At 39.5% G+C, this 26,024-nt stretch overlaps 2 protein-coding genes across 2 annotated transcripts in view; one reads left to right on the top strand and one right to left on the bottom strand.

Annotated features, from left to right (window-relative positions):
* Positions 1–12,506, top strand: part of PIK3C2G (phosphatidylinositol-4-phosphate 3-kinase catalytic subunit type 2 gamma) — a 187,720-nt gene extending 175,214 nt beyond the window's left edge. Inside the window, exons 32-33 of the mRNA XM_088164523.1 lie at positions 7,580–7,705; positions 12,354–12,506. Coding sequence (XP_088020649.1) covers positions 7,580–7,705; positions 12,354–12,506 — 279 coding nt within the window. The remainder of the gene's footprint in view (positions 1–7,579; positions 7,706–12,353) is intronic.
* A 3,307-nt stretch (positions 12,507–15,813) lies between these two features.
* The window catches only part of PLCZ1 (phospholipase C zeta 1), a 44,630-nt gene continuing 34,419 nt past the window's right edge, over positions 15,814–26,024 (bottom strand). The window contains exons 10-13 of the mRNA XM_088166045.1: positions 24,544–24,716; positions 21,484–21,616; positions 19,783–19,932; positions 15,814–15,935 (exon numbers count right to left, since the gene is read on the bottom strand). Of these exons, the coding sequence (XP_088022171.1) occupies positions 15,853–15,935; positions 19,783–19,932; positions 21,484–21,616; positions 24,544–24,716 (539 nt within the window). The 3' untranslated portion in view covers positions 15,814–15,852. The remainder of the gene's footprint in view (positions 15,936–19,782; positions 19,933–21,483; positions 21,617–24,543; positions 24,717–26,024) is intronic.

The following is a 26,024-nucleotide window of genomic DNA, read 5'->3' as shown; positions in this document are numbered from 1 at the left end:
TCTCTTTGCTGCTTGTTCAGAAACAATAAAGAATAAATAAATAAATAAATAAAGTAATAAACACACACAAGGCTGTGTCATTCCTTGATGGAGTTAAATTCTCCTCCTCCTTGCCTGCTGCCAGTGGTATCTGAAAGTCAGGGTCCTGTTTTACATGAAATTACAGTCCTGTGGTTGCACAAACTCATCCCCACTCCATTTGGGATTGAGTCTGTCCTGATACACAATTCCTTCTGGATCATCAATAAATTATTCCTTTTCAACAGGGCATCAGAGAGACATCTCAGGGCATTTCTTCAACTTTCTGTTTTCAGAGCTCTGTAGAAATAGAGGCCTGGGAGAGAAATCCTTGTGACCCTTGGGTATCCTAGACCAGCTTTCATTTTACTTTCTTCAATGAGAGATAGATGGGCTTTCCCCTTAAATGACTGAAGCACATCAGAAGCATTTTGCATCATTCTTAGAATACCTTGAGTCTCTTGGGATCCACTCTGCTTCCCAGAACTCTCTCCTTAAAAAAAAAAATAAAAATTAAAAATCACAAATTTGGGGTTTTTTAAAAAATATTTAACAAATAATTCCTGTTCATTTTGAGAATCCCACTGTCTCTGTGCCCTGGGATCAGTTTGAAACTGAGATTCTTATCTCTGTGACGTGCTGGGATCACATTTCCATCTCCATGTGATGGATCCTCTGCCTGATCCTGGCTGGTTTGGATACCATGAGTTATGTCTGACCCCTCCAGAATGTTCCATTTTCCCATGGAGTCCAATCTCCAGCTCCATAAACACCTTTTGTCACTGGTGCTGACACAGAGCAGCAGGATCTGTCTCAGCTGGGGCCAGGCACCAACGTGGGGCAATTTAACCAAGCCAAGGCAGGAGATGTCCCCATGTGACAGGTGGGTCTCTGGCTGCTCTCCCTCCTTGACAGGATTATTTATTTTCCATTTAACAGCCAGGAAAGCTTGGAAAGGGTTGGTTGTTGGTTCAAAATTTTCACTCAGGACAGCTGTAAGCCTGTTTTTCCAGGCCAGGAATGCTGCTGATCCAGTCCTGGCCGCTCTGGCACAGGCAGGTTGATGAGGATGCTGCAGCTCTTGGACATGAGTTATATTTGGATATTCACATCAATAACGTGCATGGAGCATCTTTGCATTTTCAGCATGGTAAAATGACAAAGCCATCTGGAGGCTCACTCTGCAGACACTGCCAGATTTCCAAAAGGTAGATAATGCCTGCTCAAAAAAAAAAAAAAATGCTTTCCAGAATTTCCCTGACAGCAAAATATTTTTATTGCCCTGCATTAACTTGAGATAAATGCAATTTCTTCTTTGGTTGCCTTGCCAGTGACCTCCACAGCAGTGATCTCTGTCAGTGTGTCTTCTGTCTTATGTACACACCCAGATAACCCCCAAAAAATTGGGATCAGGAAACGTAATAAAAGAAAACTGCTGTTGAAGAGAAGCAGTTAAATATTTTCAAATTTTAGGTGAAAAAGATGGTTGTTTGGGGGGAAAAAAAAAAGACCCTATTTGTGCAATTACTTTTTGTCATTTCCCTTCCTGTTTTGTCTTGCCAATAGCTGACAGTGCAGGGTGCACTGTAGTGGCAGAGTGGATTAACTTCTCTTGTAATTATTATTTAATTCCTGCAAATGGGATTTTCTTTTTCATTTTCTTCGAAGCAATTCGGGGCCGTTTTGTGAGAGGAAAATGGAAAGGGTGGAATAGAAGCGTTCATGCTTTGGGATATGCAGAGCTCAAAGGAAGAGCAAGGAAAGGTCTTGGACACCACGTTAGGATTTGGGAAGCAGCAACACAAGCAGGCACTCACACAGCAACCCCATTTCCCTGAGCTTTATAAATCATCAGCCTGCCTTGGAAGGAACCTCTTTTTCTGTAATATTAATTTCTCAGCTCTTGAAGCTCAGCAGTCCCCCAGAGGATGTTCTCTTTGTCCTAAGGCACAGGCTGGATTTGCTAATTAAGCTGCAGCTTTTAAGACAGGGTTTAGCCTTGCCCTGCTCAGGGCTTGGGAAGAAGTGAAAGCAGCAGCAGTGGTGGCTCCTCCATTTCCTCAATCCTTTAAATTCAGTCTAGAGGCAGCCACTGACTCACAAAGCTTACCTCAGTGCAAGCATGATTTCTTCTTTGGTTTTTTTTCTAATCCTCCTTTATTGGATAATAATCAAATCTACCTAATGTCCACACATAATATATATAGGTTTTTCCTAACCACTTGTTATAGTGGTTTGCTTTCCAAAGGTGTGTGGATGTCTCAATATTCAAAATTAAGGAATATTTTGTAGTCCTTTCTTCACTGTGTAAATAAATTCTCACAGCAGTGTAAGAGAAGAACATAAGGATAATAAAGGGTGGGAAGACTAAGAGGACTACTGGAAAAAGTGAATTATTTTTATTTGAGGGCAGTAGCTGAAATGGGAGTCTTTCTAATGCCTGGATATCTTTTTTATCTTTTTTTTTTTTTTTCATTGAAGAAAAGGAAGAGAGAAATTGAAATTTTAAAATGTCAAGGAAATTAATTTTTGGGGAAAGAAAAGAGAAAAGTAGTTATTTATAGAGGAGGAAAGATGTCATTGGTTAATACAAGTTAGTTGATCATTAGTTTTTACTGTCAAAATTGTTGAGAATGAAAAATGGGGAAAAGAGAAGAGCAGCTGGAACTATCAAATGTTCAGGAGCCATCAATCTGTTCCTCCCTAGGACAAAAGGTGATCTGCATGTCTAACACTAACAGAAACTGATGACATGATTGAAATTGGAGGCAAAAGTCACCTAAAAAGAAATTTTATGTGGCTTAGGAAGACGTGAGTTTTAAAAGGTTTTACAATAAATTATCCTTAAAATGTGTGTTTTAAAAATCACGTGAGTATGGCTCAATATTCATATTGGAAGCTAAATCACTGCATAGTTGAATATATGGCAAATTTTGCAGTAGTTATGCCTGTAGTAATGCTAACAAAGAATCCTTGTGTTAGCAGAGTTGTGGCTCATTAGTAATGATCAGGGGAGAAAAGTCATTAGGATAACATATTTCTTGTGGAAAAATTAATTGAATTTCATCCATTATTTCCCAGCCACAGCTACTATATTTAAAATTAGATTATATAGGACATAACCTATCTGTGTGGGTTTCTGTAAGCAAATATCAACTTTTTTTTTTTTTTTTTGGTTTTGGAAAATAAAACTGGAGTGGAAAATGGAGCACAGCCATAATAGATACAGGCTGTGTATTTGAGGCTTTCAGTATTGAATTAGAGATATGGAAATAAGTAAATCCAGAGTATTATTTTTCTCTCCCTCATTCTCCCTCATTCTTAAATATTTTCATTACCTTCTGCCTGACTTTAGAAGAAAATAACATTTCCAAAGTAAATTCCCTTTTTTTTAAACATAAATACAGGCAATTGTAACTGAGTTCCTTAAAACCCATCTGTCATTATCAAGGTCAAGCATGCTGGTCATTCTCTGAGAAAATTGTTCAGTCATCACTTGGTTGTACTTGAAGAAAGAAAATACAGTCAGTTTCTAAATTCAATTTTGAGCCAACTTCTAAATTCAGATTTCTTTATTGGCAGATCAAAATCACTGGGGAATTTTGTGGGTTTTTTGTCCATAAGCATATCAAGAGAACTTATGGCCTTTTTGTTGGGAGCTTGCTTTTATACCTTTACAGCCTTACAGATTTTTATAGCTTGGATTTATTTGCAAGCAAACACAATAAAAGATTTAAGACAGTCGTTTAAATTGGGAGTAACTTCTTCTGAAGGAAGTAAAAATCCTTTATTTTTGGGTTAGTGAAGTGACTGCAGAATTAAACACAAATAGAATTCAATTTAATTTTTTTTTTTTACTTGAAAGGCTTTTTAATTTTTTTTTAAATTGCAACAGAAAAAGGCTTTTTCTGTTTGCTTGATCACAAGTGCATTCAAGTTATAAAGATTTTGCAGAGTCAAGTGCAAAATGGTTTTCCCAAGGTACCCTTTGATTTTCCTTCTGTCCATCTATGGACAGAAATCAGTGAGGTTTTATTTAATCCTTTATTAATGACAAAGAGGAGGTTTGCTGGATTTCAGAGCTATCCATGAGCCTGCTAAGAATATTATTGTGTTTCTGTAATGAGCTCACCAGAACAGCAACTCTTTGGTGCAAAGAGAGAAATTCCATGTAAACATGAGGAAGGATTTCTTTGCTCTGATTGCCCAGAGTAAAGGCTGTGCAGAATCCCTCGCTGCAGATGTTGCAGAACATCTGGACACGAAGCTGTGCCCTGTGCTCTGGGATGGCCCAGCTGGAGCTGGGAGCAGTGACCACTGTGGGTCCTTCCAGCCTGACCCCACCTGGGGTTCTGTGGTTTTGGGCAGGGATTCCTCGTGTTTTCCCACGTTTATAAATAAGGCAGTGCAGTCTGAGGTAGAGGTGATCATTTATGGGATGCTGTAATATGACAGAAGTCATAATCCTCAGTAAGGAAAATATTTCTGATATTTCCTCCATTTTTCCTTTATTCTCCATTCTCCTTCGTTTCAGTGTTCCACTCAGAAGCCCTGGGAAAGGATTAGTTTGCCCAAAACTTGGGGGATTTTTGCCTGCTATGTCACTTGCCTTAATAAAACAGTTTACTTCAAATTCCACCTAGTTATGATTTAAGAAGAGATTTTTGTCATGTTAATCCCAGTCTTGGGTTTGTACTATTACAGTCAGAGTGCCACTATCACTCCTTACTCCTGCTAGCAAAGTACAACTCCTTCCACTGCAAGTCTTGCCTCAGGAAACCCTATGGTTAAGCAGGTTCTTCACAAGAAAAGAAATTCATCTCTTGTGCCAATCCAGAGAGAAACCAGCATGAACTCGTCCCACGAGCTCCTCGTGCTCTGCTCTGGCAAGGCTGGGGCTGGTTTGTAGCTGTTCTTACTCTTTTTTTTTGGTGTGTGATGGGACAGAGTGTTTGTATCGGTTGGAGTCCCTCATTAGATGGATTGTGTCAGGGCAGGAGCCAGGGGAGGGCAGCTCAGAAGTGGAACACGTGGAAGGGAGCTCAGCTGAAGCTTTTGGATTGTTTGAGGGCATAACAGTGCCACTGCAGATGGAGAATTGGGACAATAGTGGGATTTGGAGTGGCCTGTTTGCCTTTCCTCAGCAAGGGAAGAGGAAAGGGAGAAATGCTACCTGTAAAGTGGGGGAGAAAAAAGCAACAATCAGAATTGCCACGTCTGCTTGGGATTCAGGTGGCTGCACATCAAATTACCTCTAACAGTCTGACTGCTGATTGCTACTATTCATGAAAAGTGGCTTTATTTTAGTTCTGAAATATCCCAGGGCAACAGCTCTCCCCTTCAGTTTTCTCGTCTGAATCACTAGAATGTTCTCTTTTTTAATTTTCTCCTTGACCCTCCTCCCACTCACCTCTTTCCACACACATTTAGCTGCATTCAAAGGGATAGTGAGGAAGTGGTTTTCAGTCCATCTCATAGAGCCAAAACACTCCTGCAAAGTGCCCCCCTTAAATTTTGGGAGGAACGAGCTGCCAGAGGAAGGTTAGTTGGCTGAAGGGAAGGTAACATGACAAAGAACAGCTCAAAGGCATAGTGACAATTTTACCTGACTTCTTTTCAGTTAATCACATCTGCTTCTGGACACCCAGGCGCTGTTAAAGCACGTTACCTTTGGAGCCTGTCACCTCAGCCTGGCTCCTTTCTTTGCCTGAAACACCTAAAATCAGTTGACCTTCAAGTTACAGGGATGTTTACCTAATCATCGAGAAGTGAAGAGATTGATTGCACTTAGGATCCTGCTTGCTTGGACTGGTACTTAAGGCTGCATTTCATTCTCCCTCCTGATTTATAAGAGATGCTCACTTTACTGCTACTTGTAATCCTCAGTTGAAGCTTTAGTGCAGTCCTAGATCAACAGAGATGGGCTTTCAAGTGGACAGTGTAAATGATAAATCCTGCACTAACAATGTGGCAACCTGTCCTAGGAAAATACCCTTTAGTTCCATTGCCCTCTAATGGCTCTCTTGTGTTGGCCATTGGATCCCATTTATCTCAATCCCGGGGGTATTTTAAATCAGAAGTGCTTTGGGGAACTTAGCAATAGTGATATTAATCACTCCCGTGGTGCTGACAATATGGAATGGTTTGAGTGGGGCATCCTTTGATGCTGTCTGGTGTTAATGATAGCAATAATGAGCTTTGCAGTTGACAACATCATTTGCCTTGAAGGATCACTTCAGATAACAAAAACCAGAGGTTTGTTGTGCAAGGACCGGTTGTTCACACACACCAGCACTGTTTTCCTTCCCAATAGAGGAGTTATTTATTGCTAGGAGACAGCAGTTTCCTCTGTCCCAGGGATGTGTTGTTGATAATGCTGTAGAAAGCCCCATATTTCCAGACACGTACTGTGAATAATCAAAATCTGAGAAATGACTTCATTCTGAGCCAGGTGTAAAATTACAACAGGAGATATAAATGCAAGTACCTGTATAATCCTCTGGCTTCATTGGTTCCAAATGTTTTAAGTTCTCTTCTTTTTGTCTGTATTCTTATTTTCATCCTGTCACTGGATTGCCTGGGAGCTGGCAGATAAACTTCCTGTCTAATATGCAGATTATGTGATTAAAATTACTGATATTTTGATATGTCCCGTTTTGTGCTTTCTGACTGTATATTGTGTAACCAACACAAGGGTTTTGTACTTAATTATAAGCCAAGCATTAAGTGGCACGTGCTGGCAGGATGCCTGCTCCATAGTTTTTCATTTTTTATGTTTCTTGTGTGTTCTTTCAAAGCCTCAAGTAATGCAATGTGTTTTCTGAGTAATTGTAATGCTGCTTTAGGAATAACTTTACAGCTCCTCAGAAGTTACCAAAAAATTCTCCACCCACCAGCACTGGCTGATGGCTGAGCCTGGTTAATAGATTGTCTCTGATCTCGAGTTGCTACCATATAAAATGGAATATCTGGAATATTGTTCAGTAATCTGAACTGGAAAATTAAAGAATTGCAGCTGGATGATGGGTGAGATTGGAAAGGCTGTTATAAGAATCCTGTTCTGCCCATATTGCTGCAGGAAATGCTCCTGGCTCTTTTATAGTAATATGTTTTATGAAACACCCTTAGAAACAATCAGTTCTCCCCAGTATCAACACTGATACTTAGGGATTAAAATCAATAGGAGCTCACTGTCTCCTGTTTCTGTAAATCCATAAATCCAGTCTCTATGCCCTGCTCTGGGAAGTGGAAGGGCCAGACTTTGTATCAGATTAAGATGAGTTAGAGTAGATCGAGGCTTAAGGGTTTTCCCAACAGAATAACTAAAGATAGACTATTTTACCTTGTCTTTGTATTATTTATTTTTTATTTTCCTCATTCCGTTTTAAGCTGAATTCTAATTATTCTTGTTATTCCACCAGCACTCCAATTTAGCCCAGAGAATACTGAGAACATAACATGTTTCTGTGACTGCTAAAAGCCCAGATTTCATTTGGTACTTTCTATTTGTTTTCTTTGCTAGAACATGGACATTCATATTTATGACCTTCTTGTTTTCCAGCACCTCCCAGATGGCTCTGCCCCAAGTGCACACGCTGAATTTCATCTTCTGCCAGACCCTTATGGGGTCAGCAGAAGGAAAACAAGAACAGCTCCAAAAGGCTCTGACCCTACTTACAATGAACTTGTGAGTACTGTTCACTTCCTTCCAGCCTTTCTTGTGCCATGGAACCACAGAGTGGGTCAGGCTGGGAGGGCCCCAGTGGTCACAGCTCCAGCAGGGCCATCCCAGGGCACAGGGCACAGCACAGGGCACAGGGCACAGCTTTGTGTCCAGATGGTTCTGGGGTATCAGCAGTGAGGGACACCCCAAACCCTCTCTGGATAAACCATTCCAGTGCTCAGTCACTGCTCAGGGAAGTTCTTCCTCACTTCCATTCAGGTGGAACCTCCTGCACTTCAGCTCCTCCCGTTGCCTCTTGCCCCATTTCTGGCCCCACAGAGCAGAGCCTGGTACCCCCCCTGACCTCTCTCAGACACTGGCACCCGTGGATGCCTCAGCCTTCTCTTTGCCAGGGGGAACAGGTCCAGCTCACTCAGGTTGTTCTCCTGGCCCCACCATCTCCAGAACTTTTCACTGGACTCACTCCAGTGGTTCCCTGCTTTTCCTGAGCTGGAACTGAACCCAGCACTCCAGATGGGCCTCACCAGGGCTGAGCAGAGAGGCAGGATCACCTCCCCCACCTGCTGTAATGCTTTTCCTGATGCTTTTTGGCCACAGGGACACAGTGCTGGCTCATGGACAGCCTGCTGCCCACCAGCACCCCCAGTCCTTCTCACCCACAGCCCACACAGGGGCAGCTTGTTTTATTTGCTTTGCCCACCCTGGAAATAAAACAACAATGCAGCATTTTTAGAGCTGTTGCAATGAGGATGACCAAAAAGAAGGAATGTATCATCAGCTGAACCACAAATGGGAACTGTCTGCTCTGCATCTTTCTCAGAAGTGAAACAGTGTCTTTTATTTCCCTCTTCAGGAAAGCAGTTGGATTTTTCACAGTGCTCTGTCTTACCCCATGAGCACAGTTACATGTTAGCCAAATGAGACCAAGCATCATTGCACCATAACCCAGCAGTGCTGAGTGCAGATGTGCACAATAGCATGAAAAGGATTCATTCAATGGATGCTGTTATTCAAATTAACATTTGAAAATTCGTTGTCACTGTCCTAAATGATAACACAAGAATAAATAGCCAGGTTCTTTTCATATTAAAATGCCATCAGCTCACAGCTATATATGATTATTTCACACACCACTGAAGTGCTCGTGCCTCTGGGGTAAAAGGAAACATTTGTTTGGAGAAACATTTATGGCAGGATGGGAAGTGGTATCAACTGTGTTCGTTTGTAAGGAGAGATGAGATTGAAACAGTAGGTGGGATTGGAAATTCTAATTATTACACTTAACAAATCTTCTAAAGACCTCAAAGTAATTTTCAAATGCTCTTTCAGCAGTCTATAAAGTAGAATATGGAGAATATTACCACTCCACCCTGTTTCATAGCTGATGTGATGAAGCTTAGGTTAATCAGCAGAGTCTGAGTGCTTATCTCTTAGTTTCTCAATCCTGGAGTTCTAATATTTCTCTTTTCCCACATCTGTTAATTACAAAAGTTGCCTGCTTACCCTGATGAGTTCCAGTGTTCTGTAAGGAGTCTCCTTGAGCAGTGTTGCTGCTCAGACAAATTTCCCTCCCTCCAGTACTGCAGTGGAATAACAGGGAGCTAGGCTTTATTTTTTTGTTCTTTCCTTCTTTTTTTGCTATCAGAGCTGAATTCATCTAAGTAATCTGTCTAAAGAAATTCCTTTACATTTGAAAGATATAGAAAGCAAAGGAACATAATAGGATTATATCATAACATTCATTGTAAGGTATCCAAAATGGACAACAGATAAGAGCCAGCCAGGAAGACAATTATCTTTCAAATTGTTCTTAGATCCCTCTAAGAATGCAAGGAAATCCAAAATCCTGTCTGCAGTTAGTCACTGGGAGGAGATTTAATTGTGCTTCACGAGTATTCCACTGCCAGTAAAAGAAATTCCATGAAGACTTTAATGTCCTTAATCAAAACAGAGAGCCTTCTTCCCAGATGCTCAATCTTCTTCACTGGGAAGTGCTAAACACAGTGGGGACATATGGTTCCACTGAACTTGGCCATTTGCAACCCCATGCCTGTGCTTCTGCAGCTCTGCTCCTCCATATGTGATGTCATTCTGGATGCATTTTTTTTGTCCAAGGCTGGTAGACTGAGGTAGAAGCTGCCCCAGGGAAGAAAAAGTACTAAAAATATAAATCAGCTGTCTCTTAAGTTAGTTACTGTCCAAAACACTGTGTACAGAAATGTAGTAGCCTTTTTTATGAGTTCATAAGTTTTTATTAAAGCCAAATGGCTGGAAGGAAGCTGTATATTAATTTCCTTCTTTGTTCCAGACTGAGAAAAATCTGAAATGTGCTTCTCTTGGGTATTTTTGATTTTAGTTTTCGTACTTCTATTGCTTATGACTGCCTACAGCAAATTATCAACCTTGCAAAACTGCTTTTTGTGTTTGATTTTTACTCATGTGTGTGAGACTGAAGATGTGAAAGTCCAGGAGGGCTGACAATAAAATGAGTTACAGCAAATGTTTCGCAGTTGCTTTTAGCAAACAAATCCTTTTCTCTTGTGCCTGTATTTGGATTTTGGAACTTGTGGCATTCACGGTAGTTAATGTTGTATTGTGTTAAGAAGTGGTGGTAGAAAAGAAAAGGAGAAAAATGGCAGCAGCCCCAGCCGGTTCAATGGAAGGGAAGGAAGGGAACTGCAGCAGCAGCCACGGCCACTCCCTCCAGCACCATGCATCCAAACTACCTTGCATTAATTACCAAACCTAGGAACTGTGCCATGGCTGCCTAAGGAGAAGCAACTGTCCCTCATTTGTGATTAAAATGTCATTAGACTCCTGTAGGTCACCAGTGTTTCTCTTTTTGGAGCCAGGAATAGTTGAATTCCAGCCCAAACTGTCCCCCTGATTTGCTGCATGGCCATGTGTAACTCACCTCCATCTGATTCTCTGTGTAAAAGGCAGGCAAATATTCTCACTGCACTGTCATTTCAGGATTTAACTGTTCCCAAATTCTGGCAGGTGGCATTTGTTCTATCCACATCCTAATTCAGGCAGACCTTTCTTGTGTCCCTACATCCTGATGATAATGTACCCCTTACTGCAGCTGAATTTACAACACCATTTTAGAAAGAATTCACTGGGATCATTTGAAAACCACCCACCCTGCACTGTAAGGTTCTATCATTGCTCAGAGATTAAAACCTTTTTTTTGTCCAAAGATTGAAAGTTGTTCAATAACCCGGTTCAGTTTCTTAGCATTTACAGCTGATAGTTGTAGTTTTTGGTGATTTAAAGCAACAGCTGGTACCTTTAATAAATTGGCAAAGAGACAAGGCAGCTTTCTTTGGTAACATTGGCATCGCCCCAGCAGCAGATCACAGATTTCTTCTGATTTATTTTATGCTTACTGTGCCTGTCCTTGCTTTTCAGATTTTCTTCATAATCTCACTTTTATTTTGTGAGGGGAAGAGAAGCCGTGGAATTTGTAATTCACAGACAGTTTGGCAAAATAGGCACAGGAAACGGGAAAACCAAAAAGCACCAGGTGTAAATTTCCCGACAGCCATCCCAAATTATTATTATTTCCAAAGGTTTTTTAAATAGAAAAAAGCCCCCTGGTAAGGGCTGTCTTGGTGTCCTGTCCATTCCCTGCTCCCTGGGAAATTGCTGCAGGTCCAGGCTAGGGGGGCTCATGTGCCTTCCCTCCACCTCCTCCTCCTCCTCCTCCTCCTCCTCAGAGCCTCAGCTGCAGCCTGCACTCCCATTCCATGGGAAATCCCAGCAGGAAAACGCCTGCTAGGCAGGGTGAGTTTCCCATTTTCCTGAAGTGAGACCACGTCACCACGTTTGCTTTTTAATCAGCATAGATTGATTCAAATTTCAAGTGTTTTTTCCATTGCAACTAAAATAGCAAAACCAGCCACACAAATTTTAGATCAAATGAATTTCTCTTAAGTGAGCTCACCTTTCCAGCCTGCACTGAGAACTTTCCTTCCCATTTTATCAGCCCACATGCAGCTCACTCAGCAGTTTTTGATTAATGCAAAGACTGAAGCATGGGAATCTGAGTGCAGCTTATTCTTGTTAGGCTATTGCTCTAGATTGTTTGTTGTTTTTTTTTAATTCAGAGAATACACCATTATAATTTCATACCTAATCCCTGTGTGTTCTCGTAGTATTAAGCTATTTTAAATCTATAGGCATTAGTAATTTTTTAAGAGATGCTAAAGTACTGTCTCATTTATTTTGAGAAATCTCAACAGCACTTTTGGAGTATCAGAAACATTTAAATTTATTGACTTCCATTTGCTAAACTGGGTCCAATCTTTTCCAGTTTTCATTGGAAAATTATGAATACTGTTTTTTTTTCTCTCAAGCATTGTTCAAGACAGATTTCAAATTTATTTTTAAATGATAATCAGATCTCACAAGCCCAAGCTCGTGATTCTAAGGTAGAATCTCTTTTTATAAACTAGATAAAGTCAAATGTATTTCTGAGGTAAATTCACTAAATTGTGAATTTGGCTCATGGTTAATATCTTACTATTCTGGATGGAAGTTTAAAGCAATTATCACAAAGTTGGATTAATCATCATCCTGAATGCTGCATTGAAGTCGAACAGATTACCAAACTTGTGTGATTTTTCTGTTTCACTGTGTATTATTTCAGATTGTGTATGCCAGAGTCACAGAGCTCCAAGGCCGTGTGCTGAAGCTGGTTGTGAAAAGCAAAGGAACCTTGGTGGGAGCTGTTAACATCCAACTGAGCAGTGTCCAGTTCAATGAAGAAAAGTGGTACCCACTGGGAAACAGTGTCATTTAAATGTGAAATGATTCCATTCTTTGCCCATTAATGTTTCTTTACCCCGTTTCCCATTTTGTGTCAGTTGCCCTTGAGCACATATCCTGACCATAAGGATATTTATTGTCTTACATTTATTGTCTTACATTTATTGTCTTACATTTATTGTCTTACATTTATTGTCTTACATTTATTGTCTTGGCATCTTCCTGCCACGGATTCCTGGCACTGTGGGTTTAAGGAATCACGTGCTAAGCAACATGCAGGAAGTTCTTGTGGCAGCAAGGAAGGGCTTGGTTTTGTTAATATTAAATAGTACTGTAAAAATACTGAATTCTGCACACATCAGTGTGTTGGGCCTCATTCTTTGCCCATCAATTCCACTGTCTGTGTTGAAATAATGCTGATAATGTAATTTATCATCACTGCATGTGATGGGTTCACCAGAAACCATGGGATGCTTCCCTGCCAGTACATGTCAGATGTCCAGCAAATTTCACATTTAATCTTACCCAATCAATACTTTGCTTTTTGAAGAAATTTCAAAGATTTGATACAATGGAACGTTCAATCCAGGATATTAATTTGTCAATAATATTTGTCATTGTTTCTTTTATTCTGCCATCCAAGAGGCAGATCTAACTGGTCATTTGTGTGAAGAAAGAAGGAGGGAGAAGATAATGTTCATGAATAAAGAGAATCTATTGAATGTGAGCTCTCAGTGAGGGATTTATTTAAGATCATGATACCACAGGTATTTGTTCAGCAGTCTTCCCACACTGCACTCCTCTGCTGCGTAAGGAATTCAAGTCAATACATGCATTGAGTAGACCTCAGGGCTATAAAAGATATGTTTTTATATTAAATAATGAACAGGAGTGGTTGGTGTAAGTTCACAGATGCTAATTATGGGCTCTGTTTTTCTCTAATTTGAGGAAGTTTTTAATCTTTAAGCATTTGCCATGTGAGCAGCCACAGTGAGCTGTCCCTCCTTGCCAGACTCTTGCCCACACCCACTGACCATTTAAATAAACTTTTCCAGGAGCAGGGGCACATTTTTAAGGCACAGGAGATGTGTTGATTTGTGATCTGATCTGGTGTAAATTTTAAGTGACCACAGACTGGACAGATCTGACATTTGTCCTACCAGGTGGAAAAGCAGTCAACAGAGGGGTAATAATCCCAGAATTGAAGATAATTTTGCCTCCTTCTCCCAAAGGGTGTTCACATCCATCTTCAGAATATAAAGTTGTACAAAGTTCCTGGAGTGGGACTTGGAGTGTTAATTAGCAAATTAAATAAGCTGGAGTTTTTCTCAGCATCAAACCAATGGACTTGACCAGGTTTTATCTGAAAATGCTTTCCCCAATCAATCTGCTCCTCCTCAGTAAGGGGAGGTGAGGGGAACTCTGAATATTAATATTATTAATTATTAGTTATTCAGAGCTGTAAGAAATTGTCAAATATTTAGCACATGCAAGGGATATTAGCTGGCACACAAAATATCATCATTACAAAGATCAGGACACCAAACATTTTATGCTATAGGTTCTCCTGGGAAACAAATCCAATGCCTTGCCATTCAAACACAGAAAACACTGAGACCAGCTTACAAAGATATTAAATTACCTGACCTTACAGTTCAATATTGATTTTAGATTCCTCTTAGTCTACTGTCTCAGTTTCCTTATTAAAACTATAATGCAATTTTCTAACAGTGTTATTTCCTATGACATTTTCTAACCCTTGTTTACCACATTCCCTGATTTTCCATCTTGGAGCAAGAAAAATAATAAATAAATAATACATAATAATAAATAATAAAATAATAAAACAGCATTAGAATAGCAATAAATAAAAAGAGCATTAGAATATATGATCAGAACTGTCTGCAAACTTAAGTGAAATTGTTTGATATTAAAGAAACTTGTCAATGTAACGTCCATTTAAAAAAAAAAATCATATTTGAGTGACAAATCTGCAATTAGTTGTGTAACTGCAGTCCTGTGGAAGGTCAGCAATACTTCAGCTCTGAAAGGAGGATGGGAAATTGTCTTATGGGCAAGATAACACTGATAGCTCTGTTAGGCAAGAAGGTGTCCTCAAAGGTGTTCACTCACATGATCAACCCTTGCTTTTTCCAAAATTCTCTAGTTCTCCTGAAAATATTATTTCCTACTTCCTGAGCTCCCTGTAAGATGTATAGTAAGAGGAATAGCCCAATCATAAGCCACTGTTTACAATTTTAAAATAAATATTGTATGTAGCATTTTTCCTGTTCCCTTGAAAAGGTACAATGGTAAGAAATTTCATTCAACACAAATACAAATGTCCATTTACCATAGTCCATATTGGACTATTATTCTCACTCAATAATTAATCATAAATTTGAAACCAGCTCCAAGTGACATTAACTGAATTTTTTAAATATCCAAAAAAAAAGTATTTATGAATTGTTTTTAAATAATCATAGAATAATAGAATCACAGAATGCCTTGGCTTGGAAGGTATCACAGATCCTCTCATTGCAGCCCCATGCCATGGCCAGGGACACTTTGTGGGTTGCTCAGAGCTCCACCCAACTGGCCTTGAACACTTCCAGGGATGAGGAGTCCACAACTTCTCAGGAAACCTGTGCCAGTGCCTCACCACCCTCACAGAAAGGAATTTCTTCCTAATACCCGATTAAACTTCCCTTCTTTCAGTTTAAACCACCCAGCCTTGTCCAATGACTGCGTGTCCTTCTGCTGGAAGGTTCAGGAAGGTCTCCCTGGAGCCTTTTCTTCTCTAGGCTGATCTGCTCCACTTCTCCCAGCCTTTCCTCACAGCACAGGTGCTCCACACCTCTGATCATGTCATGATCCTCCTCTGGACCCACTCCACATCGTCCTTGTGCTGGGGCCCCAGAGCTGAGTGCAGCTTTGCAGCTGGGATGTCCTGAGAGCGGGGCAGGAGGGTGAAATCACCTCCCTTGATGCTGGTTTGATAAAATCTGGGCTGTGTTTCTCCTTTTTCAGCCCATGGGAGCTTCAGCAGCCTGCCATGACTTCTCAAATACGATGGCTGGTGGCTTAGACCAGTTCCCTCAGAACCTGTGGATGTATCTCCTCAGTCCCCATGGACTTGAGCACTTCAAGGCTCCTTAGGTTTTCTCAAACCCAGTCTTTTCCTACAGAAAACAGCAGTAGTGCCAAGGACAATAGACTTTATTCAGGATTCCCCTTCCATAAAAGTCCTGCTGGCTCCATAAAATCCCTGAGAACATGCCACTCTGGCAAGCAGGCCACTGGGCTGTTACAAAGCCAGAAATTCTATTTTATTGAAGCAGGGGACAATCCCCCAGAACAATTTCTCCTGCAGAACATCACTAATAGTACCAGATATGAGCAAAGAGAGATGCAGATTCCAGCTTGGTGCCTTCTTTGGATATGAGAGGAATGTTACGGTAACCTGCAAATGTAATGACACCTTCATTAGTGTATTAATACTTTTATTAGTGTATTAACACCTTTATTAGTGGATTAACACCATTATTAGTGGATTAACATCTTTATTAGTGTATAAATACCTTTATTTGTGTATTAATACCTTTATTAGTGTAGTAATACTTTTATTAGTGTATTAATACCTTTATTAGTGTATCAACACCTTTATTAGTGTATTAACACATTTATTAGTGTATCAATACCTTTATTCATGTATTAACACCTTTATTAGTGTATCAATACCTTTATTAGTGTATTAACACCTTTATTAGTGTATTCATACCTTTATTCATGTATTAACACCTTTATTAGTGTATTAACACCTTTATAACTGTATTAATACCTTTATTCGTGTATTAACACCTTTATTAGTGTATCAATACCTTTATTCATGTATTAACACCTTTATTAGTGTATTAACACCTTTATTAGTGTATTAACACAAGCACAGATATTATCATGGAGTGTTTGTATGATCATCTATGCAAACAAGGCATCATTCAGGATTCTGTAAAGAGCTCTTTAACATAAAGTGAAATTACACAGGACCCAAACACCATTGGTGCTGTTTTTTCTCCTCTCTATATGTAGTATTTCAATTCTGGTATTTTTAGTCACAGAGTGAAAAATGTCTGTTTTTTAGGATGTGGTTTGGTTTTTTTTATTTTTCAAATGGAAGACTTTCAGCCCAGTGATACTTCAACATGGGCAAAGCTTGCATTGTTACATGCAAGGGTATGTGCTGCACACATTGTTCTGATGGCAAATGAAATCAGCAGTGACAGTGCCCACAGAATGGTGTTTTAGCAGCTGGGCACTGTCCAGCTGAGGCAGAAAAATGTGAAGTGTAAGATCTTCTGCCATGACATCTTAAAAGTTGGTTTCATCTGAGTAATGCACTTTATCAAAGGGAAGTCATGCCATCAGAAACTACGTGTTCAGCTGGTTGTTTGAAGCATTTGGAGAAGCCATAGTTCTGTTTCAAACATAATTCACTTAGCAGCTTAGAAAGAAAAACAATCTTCTTCTTCAAAACCCCAGCCTCTATTGCTTTATATGACTAAATGTCCATTATTTCATAATAATAAACAATGTCAGTTTCAATAAAATTTTTTCTATATTCTATCTATGTACATATAACTCCAGTTATTTAAGTAATTCTCTGTTTTGTATCAGTATCTATGTTCTGACTGCACTTTTCAAAATCCCTCTTTAGGTGCATCTGGATGCCTGTGGAGTCTTTGGGACTCACATTTACCTGGGGTTGGAATTTCTTGCTTTTTTTATACAGAATCATAAAATTGTTGAGGTTTGAAAGGGCCTCTAAGATCCTGGAGCCCAGCCTTTGACACATCAGCCCCCTGTGAATGTGGCACTAAGTGCTGGCACATCCAGCTGTTCCTTGAGCACCTTCAGGGGTGGTGATTTCACCTCCCCTCTGAGCAGCCCTTTCTAATGCTGGACAACCCTTCCAGTGACAAAATTCTCCCTGATGTCCAACTGCCCCTTCCCTGGCACAGCCTGAGGCCATTTCCCTTTGTTCTGTCATATTACACAGAAATTCCCCTGGTATTTGAGGTTCAGATCCTGGGCAGCAGATATTAAAGCTGATTTTACATTTGAGATCAGTTTTTAAGGCATGCACACAATATGTGGAAGGCTTGGTTGATTTCCTATTCAAAGATACACTTCAAGGACTAAGATTCATTTCTGAAGATTTGTGTTCTAGCCCCTACCTACAGAATATTCTACAAAGTGTCCTGAGAGAAGTAAAACTCTTTTTTTTTTTTTTTTTAATTGCTCCAATTTGCATTCAATAATTAACTACTCCTGGATCCCATGGTAACAGAGGTAATAATTGAGTTCCTGTCCTGTATTAGTAATTCTCCATGGCAGATTCATTGGCACAGGGACTGTAACACAGGACCCCCCCCCCCCCCCCTAATTTGCCTTTAACCACCCAGGTAGAGAATTTCTCTCCATTTCTGCCCCTCTGAGCATAGCTATATAATCACTACATGGAAAATCAAATTCTGCTACAGCTGGACAGCAAGCATTCCTCCCCAGTGGAGTCTACAACAGTTGGGAGTGTGCTGCTGGGGAAAGGAATGTGGATATAGATTTGAATCCTTTCAAAAGAAAATGCAGAGGAGGGAGGAAATGGCACAACTTTGTCCCACTGCCTGTCAAAGGAAAGAAAAAGATGGAAGCACTGCTCAGCTTTTGGAAGCAGTTTGCCCTCAGGGACACCTCAGGGGTGTGAATCCTGGGGACTGAGGGACTGTCCTGTTGTACACATTAAAGCAGTTGGAGAGCTGAAGGCTAAAAATGAAATCCCAGCTCACCCTTCAGCATTTTAGGCACTGCTTCCCTTGTCTTCTTCTTCTTGTGACTCCCTCTGCAAGAATATTATTTTCCCATTTCACTCTTTGGAGAGCTTGGGTACCTAAAGCAAAACCATCGTTCCAGACCAGCTTTCAGAGGTCTCATAATAAATGCTTGAAATAAATTTTGAAATCATTTATCACTTCACCTCTGAGAAGCATTTTATTGATGGCCTCTGGGCATCCTGATGGCAAATTACTTTTTTTTTAATGTTGTGTTAAGTGGGGATTGGGGCAATTTGTTTGGCATCATTTATAGTTTCTGTACCTAGACTCATTCCCTAGAATTTGGAATTACTCCACTGAAAATATTTCCTCCAAAATCTCCTGCTCTTACTTTTCCAAAATATGAATCCTTCATTTGTGACCAAAATTAATCCTATAGAGACATTCCACATGGAAAATTTGTATCAAAAAAAGTCTCAATCAATAATTTTACAAGCACTTGTAAGCAGCAGTGCCTGATATTTGAATTGTCTCAGACATTGTGACTTTTGGTGGGTTGAGTTTTCTTTCATTATCCAGAAGTATACAAATAAAAGGAAAGTAAAAGGTTATCAGTGTAAAAATTTATGTTGTAGAAAAACAATTGAGCTCTAAGAGTAATCTCTCTTGTTCTTGTATAATTCTTCAACCTCAACCAAGAATCACAAGCAGCTTTATGACTTCCAAACACAAGGGAAAAAAAAGCCATTTAAAATCCTGTTAAGCTTAATAAAAAAGGCTCAGTGCCTGTTGCCAGCTCCAATGTTTTGCCTTCCCATCTTTATTCACTAATAAAAGCTGTTTGTTTTGTCAGAAATAGCTTTGGAAAGGCAGTGTAGTAAACAACCATTTTACATGAGCCTTTCTCCTTGGCCTCTTGACTTCTGTGTGTGCTCTTTATGTGCAGCCCATTCATGACAAAGGTTCCAGGAACTCTACTGGATTAACAAAAGAAACTCCAGCAACTAAAGTGCCATAAATATTTTGCCTAATTTATACCCATTGTTTGTCCACTTTGAAAAGTTGCAGACAGGTTACCTGAGGGAGTTTTGGTGGTTTGTTTTGTTTTAATTTGCTATAGGGTTTTGAACTTTTATGAGGAGGAAGTGCACAAAACTTTTTCCTTCACAGCAGTTCTGACTAGTCTCACTTCTTGCAATGAATTCAAATCTCACTTTCCATCTAGAATGGAGTACTGCAGTGGCAATAATCACCTGCCATTAATTTTGTTTTGATTTCAACATCACGGATTTGCTTTCAGAGGATACAATTATTTGAAAAAACAGAGAGTACCTTTTATTCATTTAGTCACACAATAGTCCTCTAGGAAGCAGGCATGGTGCTGTACTCTGTCAATGCTACACTAACAATAAAAGCCTGAAATGTTGCAGATTTTTTTTTTTTTTTTTGAGCTGTTATAGAGGGTTCACATAAAAGTCTTACCTGTGTTCAGGCTCATCACAGGTAAAGTGTATTGGCCCATGAATTCACTGTTAACCAGAGACACCTCATCCTCCACACAGAAACGTATCATTGCCAGTTCTGGAACTTGGATGTTAAAAGAGAATGTTTCATTCCATCTAGGGCACAAAGCTAATGGAAAGAGAGAAGAAACAGGATTAAAATACGATTTTTTATTTTTTTTTCTACTCAATAAGTGAATTATTGTAGCTGCTATCACTAGTCTGAACTGGTAAAGAGTCATTCTTTTGCCTAGATATCTGTGCCTGTGAAAATAAATGTGAGTCCCACTGACTGTAGTGGTGCAAAAGCCCAAGACAGTCGCTGTTATCCCTTAAAAGAGAATAAAATGGGACAAGGATAGCCAGGTTAAGAACTTCTGCTCAACCCAAATTTTCCTACAGCCATACCAATTGCATCCTTTTGCCAAAGTTTCTCCTTTCACAGAGTTGGAGGTAAATAAATTCAGGTAGTAAAACGTTCACTTGACTTGAAAAACAAAAAGAGAATGTGGAACAGAAGGGGGTTACTTTGTCTTTAGCAATGTTCATACAGAGAAAAGAAATCCAGGGGCTGATTTATAACAGCAGCTATCTAAAAAAAGAAAAAAAAAAAAGAAAAAGGAAGACTAGAAGACAGAAGTACAGAAAAAGGGAGATCACAGGGAACTTGTAGTGTGAGACATCAAGAAGATCTATATTATAAAGATAAGGGAGTGCTCAAAGACAGCTACAAAGAGTACACACTTCAGCTGTCAAGCAATTAAGGGATTACTCCTACTAGAGACTTCAAATGAGACAAGTGATGAAGTTACAGCAGCTGCTTAAGTAAAAAAAAAAAAAAAAAGTCTAAATTTACCAATTTGTGTATTGGTTTAGGCTGGGGTAGGATTAATTTTCTTCCTCTCAGCCTCTATGGTGCTGCATTTTGGATTTTTGACCCAAAGAATGCTGATTGCACAGCAGTGTTTGAGCTGTTGCAGAACAGGCTTTGCACAGTGTGGAGATTTGTGTCTTTGTCCCTCTGCAAGCAGAGCCCCCATCCCAGAGAGGGGCCTGGGAGGAGACACAAGAGGGACAGCTGAGCCCAGCTGGCCAAAGGGATGCTCTCAGCAAGGGTGTCCTGCTCACAGCTGGGGAGAGGAGGAAAGGGGGGCACTCAGAGTTACAGTCTGTCCTCCCAAGGACCTGAAAGCTCCATAACAGAGCCTGGTTCCCTGGAAATGCCTCTAGCCCTGCCAGCCCCTGGGAAGAGGTGAATGAATCCCTTATTTTGCCTTGCCTGTGTGTGCAGCTTTTGCTTTTCCTGTTAAACTGTCTTCTTCTCAACCCAAGGATTTTCTCATTTTGGCCCTTCCAGCCCTCTTCCCATCTGACTGGGGGAGAGCAGCTCTGTAGGGCTGAGCTGCTGTCCAGGATGAGCCCACAGCAGTGTGCAAAAAAAAAATTCTATCTTCCTTTAGAAAGGGAGAGTGCTCCCAACTAGGAGTTTGTGCTTCCTTAATCTACCAGCCTAAAAAAATGGCACACAGCATGAACTTCTGCTACAGATTTTGTGCCAGGAGATCCCAGTCTAGAGAGAAATTATTGCATTTTCTATAGCAACTCCTTGGGATCCAAAGTTGGTGATTCCTTATAAATGCTGTGCTTTGTTCACAGTCAAGAGAATCAGATTGTTGCTCACCATTGTTTTTTACAACACTGGATTTTTTTCTTGCTTGATCCTCTGGCACACCATAGATTTCTATATAAACCATGGGGTCAGCTTTGTTGGTCTTTGATGAACTGCTGGGTGGTAACTGATGGCCACTGATCAGCTGGAAAATTCAAGTTGTATTGAAATAAATTAAGAATGAACAATTCACTACAGCCATATAGTAGCCATAATAGAAATAACTTTCATAAGAAATTACTTTAAGTATATATACCAGCCATAAACTGGTGTATCAAACATATATTTAACACAATGGAATCAAGAATATGGTGCTTCCCATCTAATATCATTTTCTGATAATTTTTTTAGAAATATTGTGATTTAGGGACATTTTTAACTAGATCAGATTGCTTCAAGCCCTCTCCAAACTGACCTTGAATGGTTATAGGGATGGGACACATATAACCTCTCTGGGCTGCCTATGCCAGTGTTCTACTACCCTCTATATAAATATAAATAATACAAATATAAATAATATAAATATGAATAATATAAATAATATAAATGTAAATGTAAATATAAATATAAATATAAATTTATAACTGATATCATATTTTAAACAATAATTTTCAGGGGTTTTTATTCAACAGCTGCACATAAAAATTACATTTTGTTGCCATGCAAAATAATAACGTTGGAAGAATCAGTCTACAGCGATTTTTACATTTTCTACTCTCAAGCTCATGAATTCAAATCTGTGTGGAGTGGATCAGCACCAAGACCATGACATGAGCATTGTGCTACAGGGTGTGCAGCAGACTGCTGTGCCTCATCTCTTGCACATTAACACAAAAATTCTTCATTTAGTGAGCTTCCCGATGGTTTTCTCCTTAATTTAGTTAGCTACCTGGAAATTTTGTCTCAGACTGCCCTGTAATCTGGCACCCAGCCTAAGAAAGGATTTATGAAAGTCACAACTCTGTCTGCTTTCTATCTACATTTCAGGGCACTTAGGAAAGAGTAAACATCTGAGCAGTAATCAGATTTTTAGAAATCAGAGTATGAAATGTATCGAGATACCAGCCTGAAACCTCAGGTGAAAGAAATGACTCCTGAACCACCTGGGCTCAGGACTAATGCTCCTGCCAACCACCCAAAAAAATCAAAACCTACAAATTCCACGTTTTGCTTCGCTATTTTCTGTCACACCTTGCTCCAAGAGAAGTTCTAGCCTGAAATACTGAGGAGTGGTGGCTTGGCAAACCCTGATGCTTTTTCTCCCTAGGGCACAGGTGCTTTCAGCAGAAGGTTTTGCAATCACTGCCCACTAAAAACCTGGGACATTCCCTGCCATGGGCTGAACCCACTGCCAAGACCTGCATGACCCACTGCTAGACCCAGTCTGTGTCTCCCCTGGGCTGGGAAAAGAGAGACTTCTTTAAATCCCACGATGACAAATCCAGAAATCCAATCCAGTTGAGATCCAAGTGCAGCAGACATCCAGGACATGTAGGAAATTGTTTTAGGCTGAGAAGATTCTGCATGAAGCACCTTCAGTATTTCTATTTGTGCTCCAAAGGCTCTGTGCCTCTTGTCGATGGGAATGGGGGCACAGCAGGGTAAGGATCATGAATTCAGCAAAATCAGACCCTGTGTGATTTTTCTGTTCTTCATTCGTTCATTCTGAGAGATTTGGCCCCTAGATGTTTTATGTCTTTACTTTTTCTTAAGTCCTTTCTCCATTCTCCTGCTTAGTAACTTTTCCAGCAGAAGCTGCTTTTCCTTTGACTCCTGCTCCCAATTCCTTTTGTTTTCAGCCACCTTTTCCTGGTTTTTGGAGCTGATTAGGAATGGGGCTCTCTGTGCCCTTCATTCCCTCACCACTGGGATTCCATTGCTTCTCTGCAGCCTGCACTGCCCAGTCTGAAATCTCAGTTTAAGTCCCCAGTCTAAACCTCTGCCTTTCTCTTCTCCAGCTCCTTCCAAACTCAGACACTTCCTTTGCAGTGACAATGATTTTTTCTGTCTCCTGCATTACAATTTGGGGTTTCTCCTCATCCTAATTCCAGCTTCATACAAATTAAAGCTAAAATAAGTGATGTGTTTTCCTGGCTGCCTGAAATGATCCAGCAATGTCTGCTCACAATTGGGATGCTCATTGTCAGGACACCAAAATGTTCTTGATTAGGTGAGTGCATTATGTAAGTATTTTATAATTGTCACTAACTATTGGTTTATCTCCACTATTTATTACTCTGAAAGAAACAAAATAGCAATTACAACTAATTATATGCAAATTAAATAGCATTTATGCAAGTGGCATTCTGTGTAATCAGAAATATTACTTTGTCATTGGGAAAAGGGAGTTTTCTAATTAGTGAACAATTATAACAAATCTACTTGACCTAAAAAAAAAGGGCTTTTCTAACCACTTATTTGTAAATGGCATGTATTTCTAGTATTTTTGGGAAGTAAATCACATTATAATTTGGGAGAAGTAGAAATAATTCAAAGACTTATCAATACAACCCTCCTTTCACACTTATTTATACCATTATAGGATTATAAATAGTCTTTTATATATTCAGGGAAGATAATGAGACAAAAGAAGTGCAAAGCTTCTTATCTTATCTTTTTAAATTTCCATATGTCAATTAGCATTATAATAGCACACGTGGTGTTATTGATATTGAAAGAAATAAAAGCCAAAGTGCACATTTGATTTCTGTGTTTTCAGTTCAGTTTCCACAAGTAAAATTGACCGGTCCATTTGTCAGCTGCATTATTTCTATATCTCAATACAACATCATGAAAAATCATGACTTTTTACAGATTAGAGGCTCTGAACCCATACATATTTCCAGCAAACAGAAATGAACTCCAGATGGGAAAGCACCCAAGCAGCAGTTAATAGTTGATGAGAGTTTTATCATCTTGTTGAAAACATTAGTTCCCAATAAACAGGAATGAGAATAAAATGGGGAAAAAAAACAAAAACAAAACAAACCCAAAAACCAGATATAATAATTGCATCTGAATTACATTTGTTTTCCCATTTCATGGAACAAAGCAAGCCCTCAGTGCTCTTACCCTGATGGACAGAGACATTGGTTTGCTGTATCCTCCCACATTTCGGGGTGTAAATGTGCTATTGGGATCCCTCAGGAATCCAGGTTTCAGCACATAACCACAACCTCCATTGTCCAGGAACTTCCCATCCTGCAATTCCATTTGTGGTCCCAGTGTTTGGAAGTTTAAGGCCACTATAAAATTAGAGCAACATGGATTTTAGTGAATTTGGTTTGATAACATATTACAAAAAAAAAATATTTAAAAAAAAGCAAACGAGGCTAAGATATCTATAGCTCTCAATTCATATGTAAGATCTTGTTATTTCCCCTAAATTAAGTGATACTCAATAACTAATTATTTGTGCACAACAGCAGTGCACTATTTAGAACTGCACCCCATTTTAAGACTTACCCTATAGATCTTTTCTACATTGCTATATCTGTTTTCCCTTTTCTTTGTAAATTAGACCTTGGAGAATATGAAATGAGAGATCCTTTTTCTCCATAACAACTGAATTCACATTTCTCTACAGCAGCAAGACCCTGCACTCTAATAAACTTCTGCTAGAGAAGCCAAAACCACAGGATTGTATCTGACCTTAGTTATGGTGCAGAATTCATCACAAAAATATCTCACCCAGAAGATTAAGAAGCTTTAGTTTACAGTTAGAATACTCAGTGAAAATATATATAAATTTATAGAACTTGTAGCAATAGAAAGTGTTCTTAAATTTCTGTGAGCATACACTGTCTTGGAGTTTAATCCTCCAGTGCTGGTCATTATTGTAAGAATACACTTGACAGATTTTCCTTTCCTTGGCAGTTCACAACATTTTTGGTTTGCTGCAGCAGCAATAATAAAATATCAAACTTCTCATCAACGGGATATTGTAATTCATGAGATAAAGCCAACATTGAAATAGACCTGTTTAATGACATTTTCCCCTATTCCAGGACATTGGAGCTTCCTGTCACATTCAAAATAGAAAATGCAGAAGTCAAATCAGCAATGAGTTATGACACTATGAACCTATGACATGTGTTAACCAGAGAATAATAAGGAGTCATGTACTTCAAACGATGGTCTGGTAGGAATGAAAAAGAAGACTTTAGGCAGTTCAAGTGACTCCTCATAATAATTCATGAAGAGAACCTCACTGCATGTTCCCATGAGATAATATGAATGTATTGAATGAACATTTGACATAATGCAAAATTCCTTATTGCAAGTAGAAAAGACACAAAATTGTTTTCACTGCAAAAATTGTTTGTTCCTTCAGTGCTTCGATGATCCTTTTAAAGCTTTCTGTAGCCAACAGCACAAATAGGAATGAAGCAGCTGGTACAATGGACCTGATATTTGCACTACACTTGGGTTTTTTGGTGGGGTTACTTCTGGAGATCTGGAGCCTAGTTCCAAAGTCTCAAAACCAATTAATGGGTGGAATACATGAAGTGTTCCCAGAGTGCATCATCTACTGAATGTGAAAGGAATCCCAT

This window comes from Sturnus vulgaris, chromosome 5, assembly GCF_052056855.1.
Source record: "Sturnus vulgaris isolate bStuVul1 chromosome 5, bStuVul1.hap1, whole genome shotgun sequence".
NCBI classification, from domain to species: domain Eukaryota; kingdom Metazoa; phylum Chordata; class Aves; order Passeriformes; family Sturnidae; genus Sturnus; species Sturnus vulgaris.
The sequence above is the reverse complement of the archived record's forward strand: the minus strand, read 5'-3'. Positions and strand labels throughout refer to the sequence as shown.